We start from the raw sequence: 25,777 nt of genomic DNA on the forward strand, positions 1-25,777 counted from the left end.
TTACTACAAACATACCTCATTTTATTGTGCTTTAGTTTGTTGTGTTTTGCATATATTTTGTTTTTTACACATTGAAGCTTTGTGGCAACCCTGCGTCGAGCTAGTCTATTGGCACTGTTTTTCCAACAATGTTTGCTCACTTCACGCCTGTGTCACATTTTGGTAATTCTCACAGTATTTCAAACCTTCTCATTATTTTCCTGTTTGTTATGGTGATCTGTGATCAGTGATCTTTGATGTTACTATTGTCATTGATTGGGGCACCACAAACGCCACCTACATAAGACAGTGAACTTGTTCGGTAAATATGTGTGTGTTTTGACTGCTCTACTGAACAGCTGTTCCTCTCTCTCTCCCTTTCCTTGGGCCTCCCTATTCCCTGAGATACAACAATATTAAAATTAGGCCAATTAGTAACCCTAAAATGGCCTCTAAGTGTTCAAGTGAAAGGAAAAGTCACACGTCTCTCACTTTAAATAAAAAACTAAAAATGATTAAGCCCAGTGAGGAAGGCATGCTGAAAGCCTGGAGAGGCAGAAAGCTAGGCCTCTTATGCCAAACAGCTAGTCAAGTTGTGAATGCAAAGGCAAAGTTCTTGAAATCAAAAGCGCTACTCCGGGGAACACACGAATGATAAGCGAAACAGGCTTATCTCTGATTCGGGGAAAGTTTTAGTAATCTGAATAGAAGATCAAACAGCCACAACATTCCCTTAAGCCAAAGCCTAATCCAGAGCAAGGCCCTTACTCTCTTCAACTCAGTGAAGGCTCAGAGAGGTTAGGAAGCTCAGGAGAAAAGTCTGAAGCTAACATTTCCCATTATGAAAATTCTAGGTCCCGTAGAATTTATGCTAAATCTACTCTGCCTGTGCTCTAGAAATGGAACAATAAAGCCTGGATGACAGCATGTCTGTATACAACATGGTTCACTGAATATTCAGTCCACTGTTGAGACCTACTGCTCAGAGAAAAAGATTCCTTTCAGAATATTCCTGCTCATTCACGTGTATCTGGTTACCCAAGAGCTCTAATGGAGATGTGCAAGATTAATGTTTCTATGCCTGCTAACACAACATCCATTCTGCAGCCCTTGGGTCAGGGAGTCATTTTGACTTTCAAGTCTTCTTATTTAAGAAATACCTTTTGTGAGGCTACCGCTGCCATAGATAGTAATTCCTTCGATGGCTCTGGGAAAGTAAATTGAAAACCTTCTGGAAAGGATTCCCCCTTCTAGATGACATTAAGAATATTCATGATTCAAGGCACCAGTCGGTTAAGTGTCTGACTCTTGATCTCAGCTTACGTCTTGATCTCAGGGTTGTGAGTTCAAGCCCCACGTTGGGCCCCACACTGGGCGTGGAGCCTCATTAAAAAAAAAGAGTATTCATGATTCATGAGAAAAGATCAAAATATCAACACTAACAGGAGTTAGGAAGAAGTCGATTCCAACTCTCATGGATGACTTTAAGGGATTCAAGACTTCAGTGGAGGAAGTAACTGCAGATGGGGCGGAAATAGCCAGAGAACGAGCATGAGAAGTGGAGCCTGAAGATGGGACTGACTTGCCGCAATCTCAGGATCAAACTTGAACGGAGGAGGAGTTGAGTCTTACGAATGAGCATGGAAAGTGTTCCTTGAGATGGAATCTACTCCTGGTGAAGGTGCTGTGAAGACTTATGAATTGACAACAAGGGATTTAGGATATTACATAAACTTAATTGATAAAGCAGAGGCAGGGTTTTGAGAGGATAGACTCCAATTTTGAAAGTTCTCCTGTGGGTAAAATGCTATAAAATCATGTCACATGCGACAGAGAAATCATTAGTGAAAGAGTCAGTTGATGCCACAGCCATCCCACCCTTCAGCAGCTTGATCAGTGAGCAGCCAAAAACTTGAAGGCAGGACTCTCCACCAGCAAAAAGATTATGACTCACTGAAAGCCCAGATGATGGTTAGATTTTTTTTTTAGCAATAAAGTATTTTAAAATTAAGGTATGTATATTTTTTAGACAGCATGCAATTGCACACTTAATAGACTACAGAGTAGTGTAAACATAGCTTTTATATGCAGTAGGACACCAAAAAATTCATCCGACATGCCTAATTGGAGCTTCACTTTATTGTGGTGCCATGGAACCAAACCCGCAGTATCTTGGAGGTGTGCCTCTCTTGCCTTGCAGAGAGGTAGAATGAAAACTATGCTTCTTGCCCTGCTGTGGATTCCTCTTTATGTGAATGTTTCCTTTATATGTCCCTTGTATTTCCTCTGTCACTTTTGCTGGGGTGAAGGAGAGGGATGATGGGAACATGAAAACTTGCCTGGCAAAATGCCATCTATGAACCAAATTATTTGCCTTCTCTTAGTCTGCAACTGAGTCACTGAGTCGTGAAGAAAGTCAACAACCACACATTTCATTGGGTGCTCAACACAGTGTCAGAGTAGTCTTTTAACGCTGTTGCTCAACAACCAGACAAAGTGTTTATTTAACATGTTCTTGTCTCTCAGACTTTAATCACTTCCCTTTACCCTTATCCTACCCCCCAGCTGATAACCTTCTCATACACAGTGTGTGGGGCAAAATCACTCACTTTCCTACTTTTGAATCTTCGGACATTCTCGCATCCATGATAGAGACAGACACATTTGTGGAAAAAGTGTGTCTGCTCCTGTCAAAGGCTAGCCAGTGCAATTGCCATCCCTTTCCAAATTCTCAGGGACTCTGCTTCTTCTCTGCATCATTAGTATTGCCTTTTCTACTGCACTGGCCTTTCCCACCTCAAACATGCTCTGTTATTACCTCCTTTCTTTAAAAAATCCTCCCCTTGGGACACCTGGATGGCTCAGTTAGTTACGCATCTGCCTTTGGCTCAGATCATGATCCCAGGGTCCTGGGATTGAGTCCTGCATCAGGCTCTTTGCTCAGCGGGGAGCCTCCTTCTCCCTCTCCCTCTGCCTGCTGCTCCCCCTGTTTGTGCTCTCCTCCCACCGACAAATAAATAAAATCTTTAAAAAAACCAAAACTTCCCTTAAGTACCCCACACTGTCCCCCAGCCTTGTGTCTTCGCTCCTTTCATAATCAGTCTTCACAAGAGGTGCTCGCATACCATCTCCATTTTCTTACCACCTTCCATCGTTTGTCAACCAACGCCTGTCCGCCTTTCAGCTCCGTTTCCACTGAAGCTTTTGGTCCAAGTCACCAGTGACTTCTGTTAGTATCTTACTAGATTTTTTCATCCATTTGCATCAACATAGTCTGACACTCCTTTCTTGAAACACTTCCCTTTCTTGGCATCTGTGATACCAGTTTGCCTATTGATTCTTATTACCAACTCTAGCTGGTTTTCAGTAATCACCGTTGATAGTTCTTGTTCTATTTACTTCTGAATATTTTAGTAGAACCCCTTAGTCTGCACTCTTTTCTCTGTTCTGTATCCCTGGGGGATTGCATCAATTCACATAGCTGTTAATAGCTCCTCTAAGGTGAAGATTTCCAAATGTATGTCAACAATCTCATCTTCCACTTTGAGTTACAGACTCCTATGTCAGCTGCTCATTTGACCCTTCTTTTTGGTTATCTTTGGATATCGTAAGCGTGACATGTCCAAACTGAAACTTAATTTAGCCTCACATCCTCCCTATCTGGTAATCTCTTCCATCTTGACTGTTTTATATTTTAGTAAATTTAAAACCACCTGCCCCATTTGCTTATTTTAACAGCCTACGTATGAGTCTTGATTCCTTGCTTTCCTTCATGTCCCACACTCAGTCCATCAGCAAGTCCTGTTCGTTCTGCATCTAAAATAAATTCTTCTTCCATCTCACCATCATTTCTTGCCTGCTGATTGATCTGCCTGCATCTTCTCTTGCTCCCTTATCATTTATTCTCCATGCAGCAGCCAGGTGAGCATTTTACAGTGTTAAATCAGATTATATATAACTTTGCTGTTTAAAACCCCTCAGAGACTTCTAATTGCATTTAGGAGTAGAACTACAAATAAAATGGAAACTTTTCACTGTAGATCTCTAAGAACCTATATGGCCTGTATTTTGCCCACCTCTCTGACCTCACTTCGTAGCACTTTCTTAGTTCCTGTGATGCCTATGTTCTACCTGCAGCAGTTTCCTTCCTTTATTCCCTTCAATGTGCCAAGTTCACTTCTGCCTCTTTGTTTCTGATTCGGAGCCTTTGTACGTACTGTTCTCCGTACCTGAGCAGCTCTTTCCCTGGCTTATCGCAGCCAACTCCTTTTTCCTTGTGTCTCACTTCAAGTGTCCTCACTACCCTAGCCAGATTCATCCTCCTTTACTAAAATATTACTCTCTTTTATATAGCCCTGTTTACTTCCTGAAAAGCATTTACTAAAATTTGTAATTATTTTGGGGTGCCTGGCTAGCTCAGTGGTTGGAGCACACAGCTCTTGATCTTGGGCTTGTGAGTTTCAGCCTTATGTTGGGTATAGAGATTACTAAAAAAAGTAAAAAAGAAGAAAATTTGTAATTATTTTGTTCATTTTGGATTGGTTTATGACTTATTTCCTCTTGTTAGAATGGTTCTATTTTAATCTAGATAAAAGAATATGATTAGGAAAGGTGGTTTCTTTGGATTGAATGGGGTTATCAGCGCATACAAAATTTACTTTGGAGTCTTACCTTGAGGAATGAGTCACCTAAGTGATCCATGTGTTTTTAATCAAATAGACCACTCAGACCATGAGAATTTAGTTCTTTAAGATAGTATATGATATGGCTTATCTGTGAATTCCTGCTTATTTACAAACAATTGTCCAGATTTACCAATTTATGTAGGTCTACTCAGAATCTTTATAGCTGAATTGAGCTCTGTAGAAGAATTGTTGGAAACTAAGAACTGTGTGCTACAGCATAGCAAAGAAAACCTTTCAAAGCCCAAATATCTAGATTACAGGCTCCTTAAAGGGTACCAGGTTCTAGTTAGAGGCAATACATAGATTAGTAACAAGTGGAAATATTAAGTGAATGGTCACTTTGGGGAGACCAAAGAAGAGACCAGAGGAACTTGGAGGTCAGTAAAGGAGTGACAGTTCTAAGAGAAAAATGCACAAGGATCACCTGGACATGAAGCAAGTTGGGATTGGAGGACAGATCCATAGCAGGCAGATAAAGTACCACCAGATTAGATATAGAAATAATCCAGTGTCCAGGACAAAAGACCCTGTTTATTAGAGAGGCAGGACATGAGTTTACAACCAAATGGACCTTTGTCATGTCAGCTTTAGTTATTGTTCTCTTTCAGTGGCAATTGACTCATTAGGGAGATTAGCCTGGAGTCTTTCAGAAGAAAGCAAGAATAGGGTATGTGGTTTCAGGAGATAGAAGTATAAATTTCCTATTAACAATTCCGGACACATTGTTGGGTTTTTTTGTTGTTGTTTTTAAAATTCGGCCCAAAGTATTCATGCATTCACTTTCCATTTTGGTTCATGTTAACAAAAACTAATTCTCAGTACATTTATTCACATTATAAATGATATGTTTATACATTTTTAAAAGGGTATGATGTGTGTGTAATTTACCTGCCTTTAATGTTTCAGACTGCTAGCAGTACTGTTGTTTAGTCTGCTTGTTTAGTCTGCTTGGGAGTTTTAGTTTAATATGTGTCCTTCCTAGTTAGCTGTGTGGTGACTTCTTTCCATAGCCTTATTTTTTGTTTTAACCCAGGGGAGAAAAAGCCACATACGATCAGCCTTAAAAGTTAACAAACAAATTGTTCTTTAAGAAGCACTGGAAACATTGAATAAATAGTTCATGACATCATCATTACTAAATCTTGATTTTCCAAGTTACAGAGCATCACTGCTTGCACTTGGAGCCTGCTGTTTAAATGCTACATCACTTAGTGGGTCTAGGTGAAAACTCTTCTACTCCCATAAAACATTTGGCAACATAAGGGAGAGGGTTTAAAACAACAATAAAGTCAAGTGAATATTCTCTGATTTTTCTGTTTTCTTAGCAAAATTTGACATATATGTAGTCTCTTCATGGTAATTTCTTTTAAGTGTAAGATAACAAATTTTGTGGGTACATAGTAATTATTTATTTTATATTGCTAGAAGCATTGCTATTATGCTGTCAATAAGTAAGGTGCATGTATATACCTAAAAAGAAGGCACTAGGCCATTGAGCATCACAGTTTATTAGTGAATACTGCCCTGCTTGGTCCTGGAGAATTTTCTAGGAAGAACTAGCATTGAGAGACTATGACGATACTTGAATTGTTTGCTAAATCTTAACTGCCAATTGACCGACTGAATAAAATTCTTTATAAGTAGAGGTCATGGTAACAAGATGTTAGTATCTCTGGCATGATTGATTCGTGAAACAATAAAACAAACTTGCACCCTTATAATCTATGTAAACGAGGCTGAAAGTTGTTTGGTAGTTGGTGTAATTTGCTTCTGGTGTCACCGAGAGACACAAAATTCTTTGTACCCCCACCATCAAATCAGCAACTGTTGAATTTCTGCCTTGCCTTTGGTTATAATGGATGAAGTTTTTATTTAAAACCAGTTCCTCCTCTTACCCACTGCAGCTCATCTCTTTTGGTCTACTCAAGGACATCATTCCTACATTTTTTCACTTCTTTTCATGCATCATCTTTTTTCCTTCCCTCAATTAAACATTGTCCATCAGCATACGAACATATGTGTCATCTCCCCAGACTAAAACAAACCAACCTCCTGTGACTCTTGAGTTCCCCACCAACAGCCATCCAATTTCTCTGTTCCTATTAGCAGCACGTCTTCTGGAAAGAGTATATATACTTTCTGTGTCTACTTCATTACCTCCTCTTTCTCTCGAACCTGTTCCAATTGGGCTTTGGCCTCTGTGATTTTTGCTGAAACAGCTCTTGTTAGGGTCATCAGTGACTTCCAAGGTGCAAAAGCTAGTGATTAGTTCTCAGTATCTTTTTCATTGTATCAGCGGCATTCAACACAGCTGCTCCCTCCATCCTTCCTGACATACTTCCATCCGAGCCTACAGATTGTGCTCACTCAGTCCTCCAGCCTTCTCAACTGGCTTCTCCTTCTTACTCTACCCAGAGATTTTTCTTCCTGTTAAACATTGGAGTATCTCAGAGTTCAGTTCTTAGACTTCTTTATTATCACTTACACTCTAGGTAGCTTCAAGTAACATCACCGGTGACATCCAATTTACTAGTGAATTCTAGACTGTTACCTTCAGTCGCTACTCGGGTCTCCAGTGGGATATCTGTTAGTTCTCCTCTTCCCTCTGCTACTACTTGTTCCTCCCTTTCCCTGTCACAATAAATGACAGCTCTTACTTGACTTGTTATGTGGGCCAAAAACTTTGGGGCCATGGTACATCTCAACTATCAGCAAACTCTTCTGCCATTACCAGTAGTATATCTTCCACCTCCAGACACATGTCCTCCTCTGAGCATTTGCACTTGCTCTTTCTGCACCTGCAACTTCTTCCAGATAGCCATGTGGTTTACTCCCTCAGTCCTTGAGGTCTTTGTCCAAAAATCACCTTATGAGAGAAGCCTTCTTTAATGACCACACAGAAGACAGCAAACCATCCCCCACTGCTTCTGTTCTCCTTACCTTATCCTGTCCAGTTTACTTCATAGCAGTTGTCCCTGTTTGATGCAAACGCATACATGTATATTACATATATATGTGTGTGTGTGAGTTCACTGATGTCTTTCTTCCTTTCAGAACATAATCTCCACATGAGTAGGGACTATTTTGTTCAATGTTTTATTTATCCCCAGAGCCAAAAACAATGCCACATGTATAGTAGGCACTCAAATATATCTGCAGAATTCTATGTTATATTTCTACTTTTATCTATGACCGTTGCTTTAAGAAAATATTAAGGATTATGTAAATATTTTTAGCTTAAGAAAAGTAAATGGGAATTCCAACATAAAGAGAAATATTTTAGCTGAAAAATGTGTAACTGACTTTTTAAAAAGAGTTCTTCATTAATAAATTCCAAGAATTGTTTACAAATGCATAACTTTTTCATAATTTTAATTGAATTTTAATTATTATATGACTAAAGTTAGTAATTTGTGTATAGATTAGGTAACTGATGTTTTCCAATTTTCCTTGGTATCGTTTTCTTATAAAAAGATGAAATTTGTGAAGAAAGGAATATTCATTTAAAAATGTTTTGTTTATGGAAGACTTTATTTTCATTTTCATTCTATTGAGTTAGTTAAATATCCTTAGAGAACTATATATGTATAATTCGTTATAGTTGAACAGAAGCATTTGAGTATGTCAGGGTGTGTAGTTTATCTCCTAACTTAATGATCAGTCATTTTTTATAAGTAATTTGTTTTTAGTATTCCTCCATGAGACATGTATTTTATGTATATCCTTCTCTCTTTAATATATAATCAGATTCTTACTATTTCCTATTTTACTACTCTCTTTTCACCTTTCTTTTCCTATCTGTGTCAGAATTTTTAAGGGGGCCTGAGATAGCTTTGCTCCGCAAGCGCCTACAACAACTGAGGCTTAAAAGGGCTGAACAGCAGAGGCAGCAAGAGCTCGCTGCGCGCACCCAGCAACAGCCTTCCACTTCTGATCAGCCTTCTCTCGAGGGCTCTTCACAGGACCCTCAGGCTTCAGGTTATTCATGTCAAGTGTCCTCCAGCAGCTGGTAGACTTGGTTGTTTAACACTGCTACTGTGTAACAAGATGCTTCCCTTCTCCCCTTCAAAGAGCTGACGGGCTTGCAGCTTATCCCTCCCCTTCTTGCACATGGCGGTGTTCATCATCCCGTAGCTGGAGGGGCACGTTTTGGCAGCACTGTTTCCCCGAGAGATGAATATAAAATAATCCATTATTTTATTTGTAATATTTCTGGGAGGGGGCAGATGTTTATTACTTTTATAGCTAATGAACTACTTTCTAATAATCTAGTGAATTCAGAGCCTGCTTTGATATTTTTATTGAAATTTCTTATATGCTGAAATGATATCTATGCTTATGGCCCCTAGTTCTTCCTCTTCTTCTTCTTTTGTTTTTCCTTTGAAAATTAACCAGTATTCCTGTGAATGTGGTAATACTAGACTTTAGAATTATAGTGTTGTTTGGCCATACGAGCATGCTGACTCAATTATCCTCTTCTGTGATTATTCCTAAAATTTCAATATTTGCTTATTTATTCCTTGTATACATAATCAGCTTTCTGATATATAGGGCAGCAGAAATACCCCACAGTCTCATGTTCCTGTTCTCATGCTATAGAACTCTGATCAGATAGGGATAATTGGTGCCACTCTCTTTTTTTTGAGCATTTTAGTGGCCTGGTTCGTTTATGGCCGGCAAGCTCATGATGCTCAACAAACATTTATTGACAGAATTAATGAAAGATATAGCATAAAGTAATTTGTCACTTCAGTTCTTTCGAGATGGATATTAGGTACTATATATCCTGTTCTATAGGTACCACCGAGTAAGTGCTACAAATCTTCGTTTAGGAACTAGAGTGTGTTTGGGTTTTTATACTAATGAGATTAGATAATGTGGTGTACTACTTTGTTTTGCCACGCTAAGGAGTGATGAATTGGAGTATTAATTACTTCGAGAACTCTGATTTAATTACTTGGAATTTGTTTGTATATTGGTAGAACTGAACAACTTCCACTTTATAAATATCTGTTCCTCTATGTGCTGATAACAAAAGCACATTATATAATATCATGGTGAAATAAAATAGATTTAAATGACTGTAATATAGATGTGGTGTTTGAAATAAATTCCGGACCTGATTTTTAATTTAATGTTATATTAGTAGAGGAAATATCAGCCAAGCAAAGATGTCTCTGACCATTTTTTTTCCCTATACTTAAAACTAACTGGAGAGTTTGGTTAAATTACAGTCATGACATGTAATAATAAGGCATTTTGCTATATATAAAACTCTATATGTTTCAAAAGGAAAAAATATGCAACATGAAAACCAAATAAGAAGGAAGTTAAAATGCACCTCCATATATACTTATTTTTAAAATACTGAAATTCATCAGGTAACAAACCAAATATTAAAGTGAGTTTGAGTATAAAATATAAAACTGTCTACATTAGCAGGAAATAAATGAAATATACATTGTAGACATTAGAAAAATATTTTTAGACTTAGCCTTTCATATCTAGCTTACCAATTTGAATTGAAGCGGGTTCTTTTTTTATAGCCAGAAAGCTTTAGAGTGATTAAGTGGTCTCTGTGAAATAAGGTCCTATTTTACCAACTCCGAGTATCCTTCTCATTAAATAGTATCTAGTTTGGTAATCAGTCTGTTAGTGGTAATCTTTAAAAAGCTAAAGTTCTGTAGACAACTTGCCCCTTTTGAGGTTGAGAAATGTGTTACCTTTACTTTGTTTTTAAACAACATATTGGGGCCCCTGAGACTGTCTACAAGGCCAACAGTAGAGACCTTTAGTGCTAACGGTCCATGTATGCTGCTCCCTTCACCTACAAGGTGAAGTACTTCCTCTGTATCATATGCTCTTTTTTTTAAAGATTTTATTTATTTATTTGACAGAGAGAGAGACAGCCAGCGAGAGAGGGAACACAAGCAGGGGGAGTGGGAGAGGAAGAAGCAGGCTCCTAGTGGAGCAGGGAGCCCGATGCGGGGTTCGATCCAGGACCCTGGGATCATGCCCTGGGCCAAAGGCAGACGCTTAACGACTGAGCCACCCAGGCACCCTCTTTTTTTTTTTTTTTTTTTAAGATTTTTTTTATTTATTTGACAGAGAGAGAGATAGCCAGCGAGAGAGGGAATACAAGCAGGGGGAGTGGGAGAGGGAGAAGCAGGCTTCCCGCTGATCAGGGAGCTTGATGCCGGGGCTCGATCCCAGAACCCTGGGATCACGCCCTGGGCCGAAGGCAGATGCTTAACGACTGAGCCACCCAGGTGCCCCTCTGTATCATACGCTTTTAACACAGCATTCATAGGAGACCCTAATAGGTCTAATCTGTGACATGTCCTGGGTTCATTTCATAATGCTGCTTTTATTCTTGTCCTCGCAGGAATGCTATTTAGTAATTAAATAAGAAAAAGTTAAATCATGCATAGTTTGTTACATAAAACAACCAATAAAATCTATGTATTTTGTCCACTTAGTAAATCTTGGATATGAGGAAAAATGAATAGGCTTCATGGAAAGTTTATCTTTTCAGAACACACAAGTTATAAAAATACAGAATAGGAATTAAATTTATGAAATTCAACAGGGAGATAGGTTTTATTTGAATAATAATTAAAACATGTTCTTAATGAATAATTACAATATTGTTTCTGTATTATGGTTATTGATCTAAAAATTTCATTTTTCAAAGTCAGAATATATTACTTTAAAATATTTTTACTTCTTTTTTTAGCTAAAAACAAAACTACATTTTTTTCTAGGCTTTTAGAAAATACATCATAACTTACTTCTAGGCTTTCAGTGATCTCTCTTTAATCAGAGAGGTGAATTTGCCTTCATCAGATTACTACTCGGGTACTGGACTGGTTGAGTTCTTGTCCTGTTCCTATGACTAGATGAGCTTGGACAGGTCATTTGGCTGCTTTATGTCTCAGTTTCCCAATTATCGATTGATTTAGATAGTGTGGCCTGCCATAATTTACAGAGAGCATAAGGATGGGGTAGACAATACTGTATAAAATTTTTATACTTCTAAGTAGAGCCGTGCACATCATAATGTACTATCTTAATTATAGTATCTTTCACTTAATACCTCAAAATTACCTCATATCACAGCCGTATACACTTGACAGCATTCAGGGTTCTGAGTGAGCTATAAAGACAGATGCCATAAACGGCTATGGCAGAGGCAGTCAGCGTCTTGCTGATTTTAAACCCAACTCTTTTTTTCCATTTCAGGTCCCCCGAAGTCATGGGTTGCTGGCTCCTGCTCAGAGTGACAACCCCCTGTGGAGTCCGCTGTACTGGCTCGACCACCACAGAGCCCCACTGGAGCATGGAGCCAGCCTAGAGAGGGGCAGGTAGGAACTGTTTTTTCACTTTATGGCACGGTTTTGCTGATTGGAAAAGAAAAAAGTAATTTTTATACCCCAAAAGGGTATAAAACATTGGTGATTATTTTTGAAAAAGGGCTTTTCAAAACTGAGCCATATTGGAAAAAATCAGCACTTACCCGATCCTGTGCAAGCAGGCTCTATACAACGTCCAGTTCCCCACTGTCCTGTGACGACAGTCCCATGTAGCACTTCTCAGATGGAAGCATTTGATCCTGTTTTTAGTGTTTATAGCATAAGTAGTTAGTAAATCAGATATGATGTTGATCTAGTTCTTAAGTCCTTAGCTACCTGTAATGACAGACTCCTGAGCTCTTCAGACATGGGAATATGCTCCGTAGTTTTCAGAACAGCTTCCTATCATTATTTCTCATTCAATATCATGTTTCTGAAAAACAGGCAAGTAATAATAACATTAATTGACCTTCTCCTAGATGCTATCTAAGTAGTTTACATGAATCACCTCATTAAGTCTTCACAAGAATAGTATGTGGTAGATACTGTGATGATCCGCATTTTACAGATGGAGAAACTGAGACATACAGACCTTAAATGGCTTGTCCAGGATTACAGTATTACTGAGTAGAAAAGCCAGAATTGAACCCAGAAGTCTGGCTGATGAGTACTTGTTCTTTACCTTTACGACTATAATTCCTTATTTTGTCTACAATTGAAAAAGTTCTAATGAGAAAATTTAGAAAATTCTAAAGAGTTTTTTCTTTTTTTAAAAGATTTTATTTATTTATTTAACAGAGAGAGAGCCAGCGAGAGAGGGAACACAGGCAGGGGGTGTGGGGGAGGAAGAAGCAGGCTCCCAGCGGAGGAGCCTGATGTGGGGCTCGATCCCAGGACCCTGGGATCACGCCCTGAGCTGAAGGCAGACGCTTAACGTCTGAGCCACCAGGCGCCCCACTAAAGAGTTTTTTCAAGACCAAAACACAAATTTTTTTTTTAAATATACAGAAATTGGCCCTGAGACACCCTGAGCTCAGCACTGAATAAGTTTTTGCCTGTTTTTGCCTAAAGTTTAGCTCTACCTTAAAAATAATATTAATAATTCTAAATACTTCCAGTAAGTGGGCCAACCGTATTTCATGTTGCAATAAATTATCAGTAGACCATATGGTCTGCTTTTACTTTGTAATGGTGCTTTCTGGAAGATATTTTACGGGGAAATGGAGTAGAGCATGCAAACAACGGAAGCAGTCAGCATTGAATTAATAGTTGGAAATATTTCTGTAAGTTAGAAGTTATGGGTATTGTATTTATGACTATCTTGTGGTATAAAAACATTACTTCAGATGTTTATGTGACAAGAAAATAATCCTTCCGAAATCAGTTGCATGGTACCCAAGATTAAAAATAGAATAGAACAATGATCAAGAAGGATTTCTTCTTAAAGATTGATTTATCAAGATGGGAGGAACAACAAATAATTCCCCAGATACGTAGAATTGTGACAGGTTGTAAAGCTAATAAGGAAACCCTTTTCGTTTAATACTGTCTATTTTAACATAAACTTTGTTAATATTTTGAATCATTAAAGAGATTGAAAATATATAATTTTGAGGCAATGACAGCATTCTAGGTCCTTCATCAATGTGTTTTTGAAAGACATGTTCTTTCCTAAACTCTCTTTAAAAAAATAAATAAGATGCACTTTATTTTATAATAAGATTTACATTACATAATATTTATGGGAAAATTACATAATATTTATGGAAAAATTAAATATTTGATAAAAGATTACCTGGAGAGTTGATAGTTTTCTGAGGGCTCTTATTTATAAATGAGAGCACAGTGAAATGTATAACGAATATAGAGAGACAAAAAATATTTCATAAGACACTTTCTAGGAGGATTTTCCAATATTTATTTCTCTGTGACTCAAATTCTTGTTATGTTTTTCTTTACTGTAGGGAATATAATTTTGATTTTCTGTAAAGGCCAGCTTATCTGTTCTTGAAAAACAACATAGGTAGGAATGCTGTATCTAGCTCTAAAATGGCTAAACGAGAAGTCTTATAAAGGGAAGGAAAGCATGGATAGAATCAGGACCTGATTGAAATACTGTCATTTTTTCTTCCTTTTTTGTGTTGTACAGATTTGTTGAACTGAATGTTCTGATGAAGAGGTGATAAGTAAGGATAAGTCAGAGCTGTTATTCATATGATGGTCATGCTTTATCAAAATCCAGTCATACCAAAGTCTCTGAGCAAACAGGTTGTATCAGAAGGTAGACAATTTAAAGTTGATAGCAGTGGTCCCAGTAGCAAGATTCAGACTTTTAAATGTAGAAATTTAAGCAATCAAGTGATATAAGATTGTTAAGAATCCAGGATATATTGGAAAACTTCTTAGCTATCAAATTAAGGACACTCTCTATTTAAAATATTTTCTGTACTTTTGGAGGAATAAAGCTGTGATGAATAGAAACTGGTGATTATCCAAAAGTGCAAGGTTTTTGTTTTATTAATATTTGCTAAGAACTGGAGCACAGGATATTAGAAACCAGGAATTATTCTTACATTTAGGAGAGAGCTGTGCTCCTTGTCCACATATTCCCTTTTCATATCGTCCTATTGGACACTAGAACCTAAGCCAGGAGTTGGTAGCCACCTCCTTCTATTCCCAAGGACCTTGCTTAGGTTACTAGGTCCCTAGGATGACCAGGAAGAAAGGAGAAGCTTAGATCTAAAAATGTCACATAGCTAATTATTGTCAGAACCAGGTTTAGAATCAAAACTCACTAACTCCAGACCAGTGCTCTTTTCATTTTATCATGCTGCCTTTCTTTATATCAGTGTTTTCCAAATAATAGAATGCATTTATCAGACAAATTCTTACACAGAAATTCAGTGCATCAAAAGGATAAAAAATTGAATGTTCTATTTAAAGCCAGGGTGGAAAGCATGAAGCTCAGACCATTGAGCCTACTCCTTTCCTCTCTTTTTCTTTTCCCACCAGACCCCTAGAGAAACCTAAGCCTTCAACAGAGTACGGTTTTAATCTGCACAATATATGTTAGAGTTCTAAAAATTATCTGTGTTTCTGTATGGCAATTACTTCATTGAATTTTTCTCTTATAAACCGTTTTCTTTGTCTGACATCTTCACTTGAGCTCCTGTTTTCAGCTCAAGGTACAACAACCAACATCTAGCAAAGTGTAGCAAGCATCTCATTTCATGCTTTGAATCCTCCAGTCCAGAAGGAAAGCCATCTTTAAGGAGCTGGAAAAGGGGTTTGAGAAGGGGAAGGAGTCTTCTGTTTAGGGAAGGAGATACTCTAGTTCTGTTTTATCTACCTTGTACCTTGTGCCTGTGCTAAATTTGAATTTGATAAAAGGTATATGCATGGAAGTAGAAGAATATTTTCTTAACTCATTCTCAACGTTGCTAAATGCTTGCGTGGAATAACCTATCTTAAGCACATGGCCCCGCTTACTCACTGCTTGGGAAATATACCACAGTACTTACTTCTGTTCCCTACCCTTGTACATTTGTTTCTTAAGCTTAGAGTTGATCATGACATTGCTGTGCAGTTTTCTGCTGCTTACTTTTAAGTTGAAATCTCATTTTTGTTTCAGATTCTCCTTCTTCTGTGGTTAACAAACAGCTCGGATCCATGTCACTTGACGAGCAACAGGGTGCGTGCAACAGGAGATGCGCTATGCCCATCCATCCATAGTTTTATTGCAATGCATAAACCAAGCTCTCTCTCACTTTTTCATAGCATTTCATTTTGATTATGGTCTAATAGTCAATATTTTGTGGGCTAAATTACCCTAGGTGATATTGTGTACAAAGGTCCTCCTTGGCCTGTACAAATTGTTTTCTACATAAACTAAGTTAATTTCTACCTTTGGTCCCTTACGCCAACTTTAAATTCTCTTTTTATAATAATATTGTAATGGATATAAGCTATATCCATTTTTTAAAATTCTAGATATCATAAAATTGTGTAGAATTGTGAATGTGAGGTTACCATATTACCTAGTGGCTGATTTAGAAAAGGTTATATTATACAGTAATATTCTGTATTACCAAATGGCTATCATAACGATACTTGGTTTTATGTCTCACTTATCCAGTGGTCAAACTCCTGAAAGCTTTAACTGTAAGGAGTACAGTTATGAACTCAGAGATCAGCTTTGGAGCCATCAATCAGAAGGGAAAATAGCTTCCTCTAGCGCTTGTACTTTTTTGTAGTGGGAGAGGAATGAAATCAGCCTGAAAGCTATGAGCATAGCCTCATGAGGTAGACAGGTTACTTATTTATCAGGCTTTTTTATTAGCAGAGCAAATACAGCAGAGATGGGTTGGTAGAGGAAGACATGCTGACAATAAGAAGGGGAAGCTGATAAGAGAGATCGAAAGAGGAAGACTATAAAAAACTAAACAGGCTTTTAGAATTAGGGCAAACAGCTTTCCTGTTGCCCCTCAGAACTCCCTGCCCGATGCTAAATGTGTTGTGATGCAGAGGGTAAAAAAACGTTGATGTTAAATTATCAAAAATAACTTAAATAATATTCATTTTTCTCTATTTAAAAAGACAGATGATCCTTTAATAGACTTTATAAATATTTTTCCAAAAATTGGGAAAAAAATAGCTCCACCCTAAGGCCATAAGCTTTAGTTGGCTGCAAGTTTACACACGTAGGATGACTCATTTGCTGGTAGTATTTGGGAAATTAAATATTGCTGAAGTAGTGTGAAATAGATCTAATTTTAGCTCTCTTCTTGTAGACATATTCAGAAACTAATTTTAAAATAAATTACTTCTGATCTTAAATTATTCTCTGTAGACCTGAGGTGACAAGTGTTGCTGGAGGTTTTTCTGTTCTTGAGAATGAATGAATGATGAATGAGTTGGTAAATGAATTTGAGAAGTAAGAAATTAAGCATGTTTTATCTATATATATTTATTGTAGAGGTATTAACAGTGATGAATAATTCCCTTAAGGCAAAGTACAATTATATCATATTATACTATATTGTACTATTGTTTAAATCTGCTCTCTAATCAAATAATCTTTTTTTGTAAGGATATATGAATGTAAATAGTGTATCACTACCAGAGAGTTTGTAGCCAGATTCATATTCTGTTCATCACATAGAATAATTTCCATAGATTACATTGACTATTTTATTCAATTTAGTTCGTACTTAATTTACTTATGCTATGGGATATGGCAGAAAGAGATGAATAAAGGATAACTCTCAGATTTTTGGATCAAGGCCTGGGTGAATGATGATGTCACTTAAATAGGGTAGACTTGTTGGAGGCAGAAGTCAAGAGGTTCTTTGTTTTTCTGGCGTTAATTATGATATGCCTTGTAGTCATATAAGTAGAAGTGTTATATAAAAGGGCAAATATTGAGCGGGCTTGGCAGAAGCTGTATTGTAGTAGAACATTGTCAGTGAACGGCGTAATACGTCCTCTGAGCAGAAATATTTTAAAGGTGAATAGTCTACCCAAATGAATTAAATCCTGAGCTTTTTTTATGTGCCTTTTTGTTTAGCAGGATTACATCTTTTAAAGTACTGGGGACTTCTACATCCCAGGCTTGTATTACTTAAAAATAACTTTCATAAAAATTGGAGAAACTGCCCACCACTGTCTTTCTCACCTGAACTAATGAAATCACCTCTCACCCTGGCTCCTTGTTCCCACTCAGGCCATATAGCCTGCTCCACAGCAACAGCCAGAGTGGACTTTTAAAAACAGAAACCTAATCATGTCCTTCATCTACCTACAACTTTTTAATTGTATCCCTTTGCCCTTCAAAACAACCTAAACCCATACCTTGGTTTATAGAGCCCTTCATGACCTCTTGGCCCTTGTCTCTCCAGCCTTATCTCAGGCCACCCCTCCCTCACTTACTCAGCTCTTAACAAACAGGTCTGCTTTTAGTCCATGCTTCTTTCCCTCTCAAAAGCGTTATATACGTTATTCCCTCTACCAAAGTCCTTTTCCCTACAGCAACTGCTACTCATCAAATCCCAGTTAGAAATTTCTTTCTCAAAAACAGTATGACATTTTAATTTGAAGTAATTCTCCCCTCTTTTTCTCTTTGTGACCCATTTTTCTTCATTGCATTTGTCAGAATTTGTGATCATACATTTAAGGGTTGTTTGATGCCTATATTCTCTAAATATTGCTTTCATTCACTGTTACACTCAGTGCCTAACTAACACCATATCTGTTATACGTTCAACAATAAATATCTGTTAAATGAGGGAGTGAATGAATTCTTCAAGCAGTGGAATACCATAGACATTGTTTCAGCTTGGGAGAAGCAGAACCAGCTTTATGTATTGGAAAGATGATTTTGTAAGGATTATAGATAGTTGATTGGAAGGGGGTAAGATTGAAAACTGCAAAACCCATGTAAGGGGCTGTTACAGTAGTCCAGGTGAGAGATGGTACAGCGTCCAAGCTAAGGCAGATAGTGGTGGGAAATGAGAAGAGTGGACAGATTTTTTAAATATTTAAGAGACAGAATTGATGGAACTTTGAGACTGAGTAGTTAAAAATGAATAAGGGAACCATATCCAGGCGACTTGAGGGTAATAGTGATACCATCAACCAAGATAGGGATTTCAGGAGAAGCAGCTGGTTGGGGAGGCGGAACACATGAGATTTTCTTGATGTGTTGAGTTTGAAGTACCTTGAGATATCCAAGTGGAGAAATGTTATAGGCAGTTGGATGGATGGATGTTTCGGCGGGGGGTGTCACTGGAGAGGCCTGAGGTGGAGATAAACATTAAGAATCATCCATTTATAGAGAGCAGTTGAAACCAGGGGAGCGGATGAGACTGTCTAGGAAAAGAGGCTACAGTGAAAGGGGGGAGTCCATGCTACAAGAGCAAGCAGAGAAAAGGATCTAACTAAGGAGACAGAAAAGGAATGAACAGAGAAATTGGCAAGGCAGAAAGAATGCAAAGTCAGGGGAAAAGAAAAGTTCAAGGAGGAGCTGGTCAGCAGTGACATGTGAAGCAGCAATGTCAAATATGCAAAGGACTGAGAAATGTTTTTGGACTTTGGTAATATGTAGGTTACCCATTGCTGTGTCCTTGCAGTTTCAGTGGTACGGTGGAGGCAGAAGCCAGATAGCTAGCAGCGGTTGGAGATGAAAGATTTTTTTTTTTTTTAAAGGTGGAAATATTGGTATGTAGATGATCTCCCAATAAGCTCAACTGAAAAAAAAGATAGAGGACAGGTAATGTCTGGAACAGGGGTATAGTTTCAAAACTGAGCTTTTTTTTTTTATTTTTAAGTTTACATTCTTTTCTTCATTGATTTGTAAACATTATTTTAAAACTTTTTAATACATGAAAGACTGAACCTAAGGCTTGTGTGCATTGTGTTACTTAATTATTATAACATTGCTCTGAATTAGAGATTGTAAAAGCAGAGTAAGAGAGAAGGATGATGAACTACTTGCCAAGGTCATACAGCCAATGAGGGAAGGAGCTGGGATTCACGCTCACGTCTGTAGAGCCAGTAATCACTCTGCTAAGCCGGACCCCAGGAGCAGAGGGTGTGTATAAAACTGAGCATGTATGTCAAATAAGGAAGACTCCTTGTGGAAGAAGTCAAAGGTATAGGGGATAGTGGATATCCTCAGATAATGCTCTTATTTCAAGTTTTAATTTTGCCAAGACTCTTGTTCTCCATTTTACCCTGTAGAATGGGAAAAGTACATTTAATAAGTTTTCTTTCTGAGTATATCTTTAAGGATTGTTTAACCGTATTTTTAATTTCTTATTCATACTTTTAAAGAGACACTTAGATTTTTTTAATTGATAATTCAGTTTTTTTTTTTTTTTTTTACCTGACCGTGTTCGTCTCATAAGCCCTCTGGTACTTTGACATGTTGTTTAGTTTCCCATAGTAGTTCATAGGTTTCTTTACTGGGGATAAAAATGTTACTAATCAAAATTTTAAAATTGGGATGCCTGGCTGGCTCAGTCGGTAGAGCACACGAATCTTGATCTAGGGGTTGTAAGTTTGTGTTTCACATTGGGGATAGAGGTTACTTACAAATAAAATATTTAAAAAAGAATTTTTTTTTAAAAATTGTAATGGACTTGCTTCACTGAAAAATTTGTTTTCTTTCAATGTTTATATACACGTTATTGAACTGGTTGATTGAAGTCACTGTTTTGTTTATCTTGCATTTTTGACAAAAGCACAACATTTGATAAACATATATTTAGTCTAAACCTTCAGAGTCATAAATGCAAGCTGCCTGGTTGCCTCAATAGTTAATTTCTTTTATCAGAATACTTTGTAAAGAAACAAACTTTCAAGGAAATAAGTGCACAACATGCACATTGTTTTTATTCTGTTGTAAAATGCTTTCCACTATTCTGCAAATATAGGGCTTTGCGCACATACATTGACAGCCTTTCTGTGCTAATTAGAAACTCCTTTTGAGTAAGCACAATGATACCTGTCCTGTGTTTTGTTTAGTTTGAATGGTGTTTTAATGAGTAGTTCTGGTGTTTCTTTTTATTTAGATCTATAATTATGTTACGCCTACTGTATCATAAGGGAAGTAATCCTCTTATGGCATTTTTTCCTGTGCCCATTGATACTATGAAAATAAACACTTTTTTTTTCTGTTAAAAATACTTAGGTCAGCGATTTTCCCCTATTAAAACAACAACAAAAGAAACCTATGACCTTAACTTTAAATTTTTGACAGGGTATAAGAAAATCATCTTGCCTGAGTTTTAAATTTTGGCCATGACTCAAGCAAGTTGCTTTATACTTGTTACAGTGATAATCATTAAGTGGAAGTTGATAATGCTGTTACATTTGAAAATTATGCCTATGGGCAGTTGCGTATCTGTCAGACACACTAATCTGTAGCCTTAGAAATATAAATGTTATCCCTCCACTGTACATATCATACAAAAGCAGGCTTCTTTTGATGTTGATAAAATGTTAACTTAGAGAATGAAGTTTGTGGGTTACCAGGAACCAGTGAAATGGTCTTACTAACTCCAGTAGGGTAGATGGGAAATGGGAAAGTGGGACCTCTCGTACATTAAGTATGCATTCCCCTAAGGTCACCCAATTAAAATTTCATTTTAGTAACATCTTGACAATATTACCTCAAGGAATATTTTAGTGTACTTTGTGTACACTAAGTACATTAAGTGTACTTTGACAGTTCCTTTTTTTATTAAATAAATATCTAATTATTGAAGCCTATTCAGTTAATGGGAAGTATAAATTCAGTATTCATCACACTGGAATATATCTGTAAATACCGTATCTTAAATTCTAGAGAAAAAATAAGTTAGTGAAGTTAGATTTCATTCTTGATTTTTTTTATATTACTTAGAACTAATTATCACTTCATTCCTTAGAATGGAGCAACTAGTCCTCCTTTCCTCAGCCACCAAGTCTGTATTCTTCCCATTAGTGATAGATTTGATCTTTTGGAGGTTAAACCCTGTTTCATTTTTATTGCATATGTTCACTTGTTCACTCTTATCCTAACCAAATCAGTATCTGTCTATATATCCAGTTAAATTGTCTTCTAACTTTGAATTGTGTATGATAAAAATAACTGGCATTTATTGAGTTTTTAGTGTATGGCTAGCATTGTGTTAAAAATTCACATGTGTTATCTCATGTGTTCTAATACAATGAGTAATAATATCCTCATTTTACTGATGAAGAAACCAAGACTCCAAGAAATATGTAAGGACGAGAGAAATAAGTGATGGAGCCGTATTTGTATGTCTCTGTCATTAATTCAACTCATTATTATCTCTTTTTACCTGTGGCAAGTACTGGGCTCAGCACTAGGATGCATGAATGAATAAAGCGAACACTCCCGGCCTTGGAACATAGCGTTGATTAGCACTAACAGTGTTAATAATAACAGTAGAGTTGATAAACCATAATAATAATAGTGGAGACACTTATATTGCATAGTCTTTGTGCCAAACATTACTTTGAGCAATTTTTATATGTTACTTTACTTAATCCACACCACAACCTTATACAGTAGGTACTGTTATTCTCATTTTCCAGATGAGGAAACTGAGGCAAAGAGAGGTTAAGAAACTTGCCTGAGGTCACATACTGTAAGTGTTATACATGTGGTTCAAACCCAAGCCTGGCTCTGCCATCTGTGATCGTAACTGCTATGCATTTAACAGTAAAGACAGATGGTAAAAAAATAAATGTAAGTGTGATGAGTGTTGTAAAAGAGGAAATAACAAGTTTCGTTGGGAAACATGTGAGTCTTCATCTCTTCTGGTAGGGGGGCTAAGTGAGGCATCCATAAGGATGAGACATTTAAGCTGAGCTCTGAAAGGTGAGTATGAGTAAATTAGGTGAAGGGGGCGAGAGTACAGGGAAGCATGAATAGCATGTGGAGAGGCTCTGAGATAATCACGTTAGCGTGACCGGAGGAATCCCGGTGTGGCTGGAGTGCGTGTAACTTCAAGAGATAGCTGGAGCCCAGATTAAGAAGGACCTTTGGGACATTTTAAGGTTTTGGATTTTATTTTAACAACAGTAGGAAGCTAAGGAAGTATTTAAAATAGAGTATGGCCTGATCTGCTTTGTTCTGAATAGGTTCTGGTGAGTTGACTAGAGACCAAATCACTTAGGAAGTTCTCGTGGTAATAAAGATTTTGACCTGATGATAGAAGTATGGAAAGAGAATGAAGAGATTAAATAAATATCTACGCTATAGAATAAACAGGATTTGATAATAGATTAGGCAAGGGATTGAGGAGGAGTCCAAAGTGTAAACTGCAGTAACAACTGCAGAATTTCTCTATGGGGGTGGTCTAGTAATGGCAAGCTGGATGGAGGGAGCAGGGTCAGCATATGTGTCTTCACATATTTGTGATTGTTTGGGAGAGTTAACGATGGAGATGTACAGATGCCATTTCTAGCTGCTGCAGGGGTGACTCCTAAGTTTTGATTGAGCATAGTTAAGTCGGTGGATACTTTCTTAAATAGGTAACCCTGGAAAAGAAGTAAAGTATAGGAGGGGATGCATAGAAGGAGGTGGGAATCACAGGCTTCGTTTTGAATATGTTGATTTTGAGTTATCTGTGTGAGACACCCATGTGGAAAAGTCTGTTGGGCTGTTGATGGTATGGATATGAAGCTTAGAAAAGATGTCAGGGGTGCCTCTCAAGGTCATGAGTTCAAGCTCTATGTTGGGCCTGGAGCCTCCTTAAAAAAAAAAAAAAAGAGGGAGAGAGAAAAATCCTTTAAAATAAAAGAAAGATGTCAGAGCTAAAGAAATAAATTGGAAATTTTCTGCATAATGATGGTGATTGAGGCCATAAAAGTAGATGAAATTGACAAGGGTGAATATAAAAAGTGAGGGGAGGAAGTAAAAATAGCTAAAACGTCTCAAAGGAAAAAAACAGAAAAATTCGCAAATTGAAGATTTTGCTAGAAGGGAACTGGTAAAGGAAATGCAGGAGCAACCACAGAGGTCAAGGTAGAGTGGACCAGTGCGACATCATGAGCTTAAGAGAAGAGAAGCTCTCAAATGCAGGAGAACTGTGTATGTGAGTGCTGCTGATAGGTCACAAGTAGTTTCCAGAAATTCTCCACTAAATTAACGTGGAGGAGATTGATCAAATTAGTGAGAGCAGTTTCACAGGCTGATAGAGACAGAGGCCATAGTAGAGCAGGAGGTGAAGAAATGGGAGATGTGAAATAAGAAAAGCATTTTGAAACCATAGGCACGGAGGATGGTTGCTGGAGGGGAACGTGGGTAAAGAGAGTGTTCTCCCAAGCTGTCTACCTCGTTTGTTCATTTTCATTTGGAAGCACATTTTAACATATTTACCTGTTCAGTATATGACAGGTTTGTTTTTTTTTAAAGAGAATATACGTGGGGAAACAGTTATGAAAAGAGAGATACTGGGTGAGGATTTTGGCAGGGCTTATATGCCACATGGGGCGGGCATCTTTACCTGTTTTCTTCCTGTCTGTTCTCCCTCAAGACTGAATGGGAAATAGGAATAGGGACTTCTTTGCACAGAGAGCTATAAGACTCACAGGTCTGCAGCAAGTGAGAGAGAGCGTAGGTAGCGTTAGGTGAAGTGACAACTACATTTCAACCCATAAATTCTAAATGTCACTGGGAATATGAAACCAGGCACAGTCTGAATCTGTATATATCCCCAACCCATGCTGAAGTTCAATTTACGTGTCTGTGTTATGTGATGAAAAAGGTTCTTGGATTAAAATTAGTATAATTGACATAAAGGTTAAGATTTGATTGCCAGGAAGAAAATTTGAGCAGAATATTACTTCCAAAAGATTTTATAAGAGGGATTTCCTAAGAAATACCTGTATTAAAGTTGTGCTTTGTTTGGTTTTGGCTTTCGTAACATAGTGTATAAAGTCAGATTGCACTAGTGAGAACACTAATTTTTAGAATTAAATGCCGTGTCTTGCAGTTGTGTGTATGGTAGAGAGGGGTTTTCTGCAAAGAATCTACTCCCAAAAATAGTTTCTCCACTTTGAATCAGAATTGCCTCCTTATACAAATGATTGGAAGAACTGGGTATTCAGTAGTCTGAAGTCTGCAGAAAAGTTACAGATTCTTGACCTATAAAGATGGAAGTTTTTCATTGTTCTAGAAACTGTATTTAAGATTTTGCCTTTTCTTCTGTGTAAGCCAAGTAAGTTGGGAAGAAAAATATGGGAAGATAGTTGAACCATATCATTAATGTGTCTACATTTTTTCAGAGAATTCAGAGAAACAAAGTTTCTTTTTAGATTGGATTTTTTTTTTAAACTTTTAACGTAATGGAATGAGAGGTGTCAGTAAGGTCATTGCATAATAGGAAATACTTTCAGTAAAGAATATACTATTTCTATCTTATCTCCAATTTACCTAAGCTATTATGGGTGATTAGTGGATGATTATATAGTTATGATAGTGTCCCAGCGGCAGAAAAGATGTTGGGCAGAGTGACTCTAAACAAATTATTGTGGCCATATCCTCATTAATTATCTTCATTTTGATTATTCTTTAAATTTATATATAGGCTAGGTCTCCAGGGATATTCTAGCTGAAAGTCCAAATAACATCCATATCAATATTTAGATGATATGCAAGCCTAGTTACCAAGATAGTGTGTTTTGTTCTACTGTTAGCACACTTAATTTTTTGTATGTCCTTGAGCATGTTTTTTTAGAACCACAAACGATTATAATTCCATAATGTCAATGCATGGATTAAATGGTTTGTATACATATGCATTCCCAAAGCCAGAAATGTACTTGTGGTTCATATGTGAAAGGCCCAGAAAGTATCTGATTAAGTAAAGTTCAGAGAAGTTCCTTTCAAATTATATTCCAGACAATTCTGAAGTTTCTTCCTGAGTCAGTATGCTAACCTGAAAGGGGTTTTATACCATATCTAGAGAGGATCTTTTAAATTTGGTCTTAATCTTAAAGCTTTAACAGCGTTGAACAAATTAAAAGTGATTTCCCCCCACTACCCTGCCGTTGTGCTGAGAACACCACAATTTAATTAATTTTATTCTCCTATAATGTCTTTAAAGGAAGGAGAAATAGTTCAATCTCTAGGCCCTGCAAGAAGATAACAGTGTAGTTTTCAACATTCCAGGGCCAAAGTGACAATTTGGGCTACCAGAACTTTTATCAGTTATATTAATGTTGCTGATATGAATTAGACATCATTTC

General features: G+C 37.3%; 1 protein-coding gene across 8 annotated transcripts in view; it reads left to right on the top strand.

Moving 5' to 3' along the window:
* The window catches only part of DCAF6 (DDB1 and CUL4 associated factor 6), a 130,762-nt gene that overhangs the window by 63,298 nt on the left and 41,687 nt on the right, over window positions 1-25,777 (top strand). For 4 of the 8 annotated variants that reach the window (XM_026509446.4, XM_026509447.3, XM_044387948.3 and 1 more), the window contains exons 11-12: window positions 8,472-8,642; window positions 15,648-15,707. The exons of 2 other annotated variants lie outside the window; for them this stretch is intronic. In XM_026509446.4, coding sequence (XP_026365231.1) covers window positions 8,472-8,642; window positions 15,648-15,707 — 231 coding nt within the window. The remainder of the gene's footprint in view (window positions 1-8,471; window positions 8,643-15,647; window positions 15,708-25,777) is intronic. 2 more of the 8 variants (XM_026509442.4, XM_026509443.3) reach the window with 1 other exon arrangement.

This window comes from Ursus arctos, unplaced genomic scaffold (assembly GCF_023065955.2).
Source record: "Ursus arctos isolate Adak ecotype North America unplaced genomic scaffold, UrsArc2.0 scaffold_2, whole genome shotgun sequence".
Classification (NCBI taxonomy): domain Eukaryota; kingdom Metazoa; phylum Chordata; class Mammalia; order Carnivora; family Ursidae; genus Ursus; species Ursus arctos.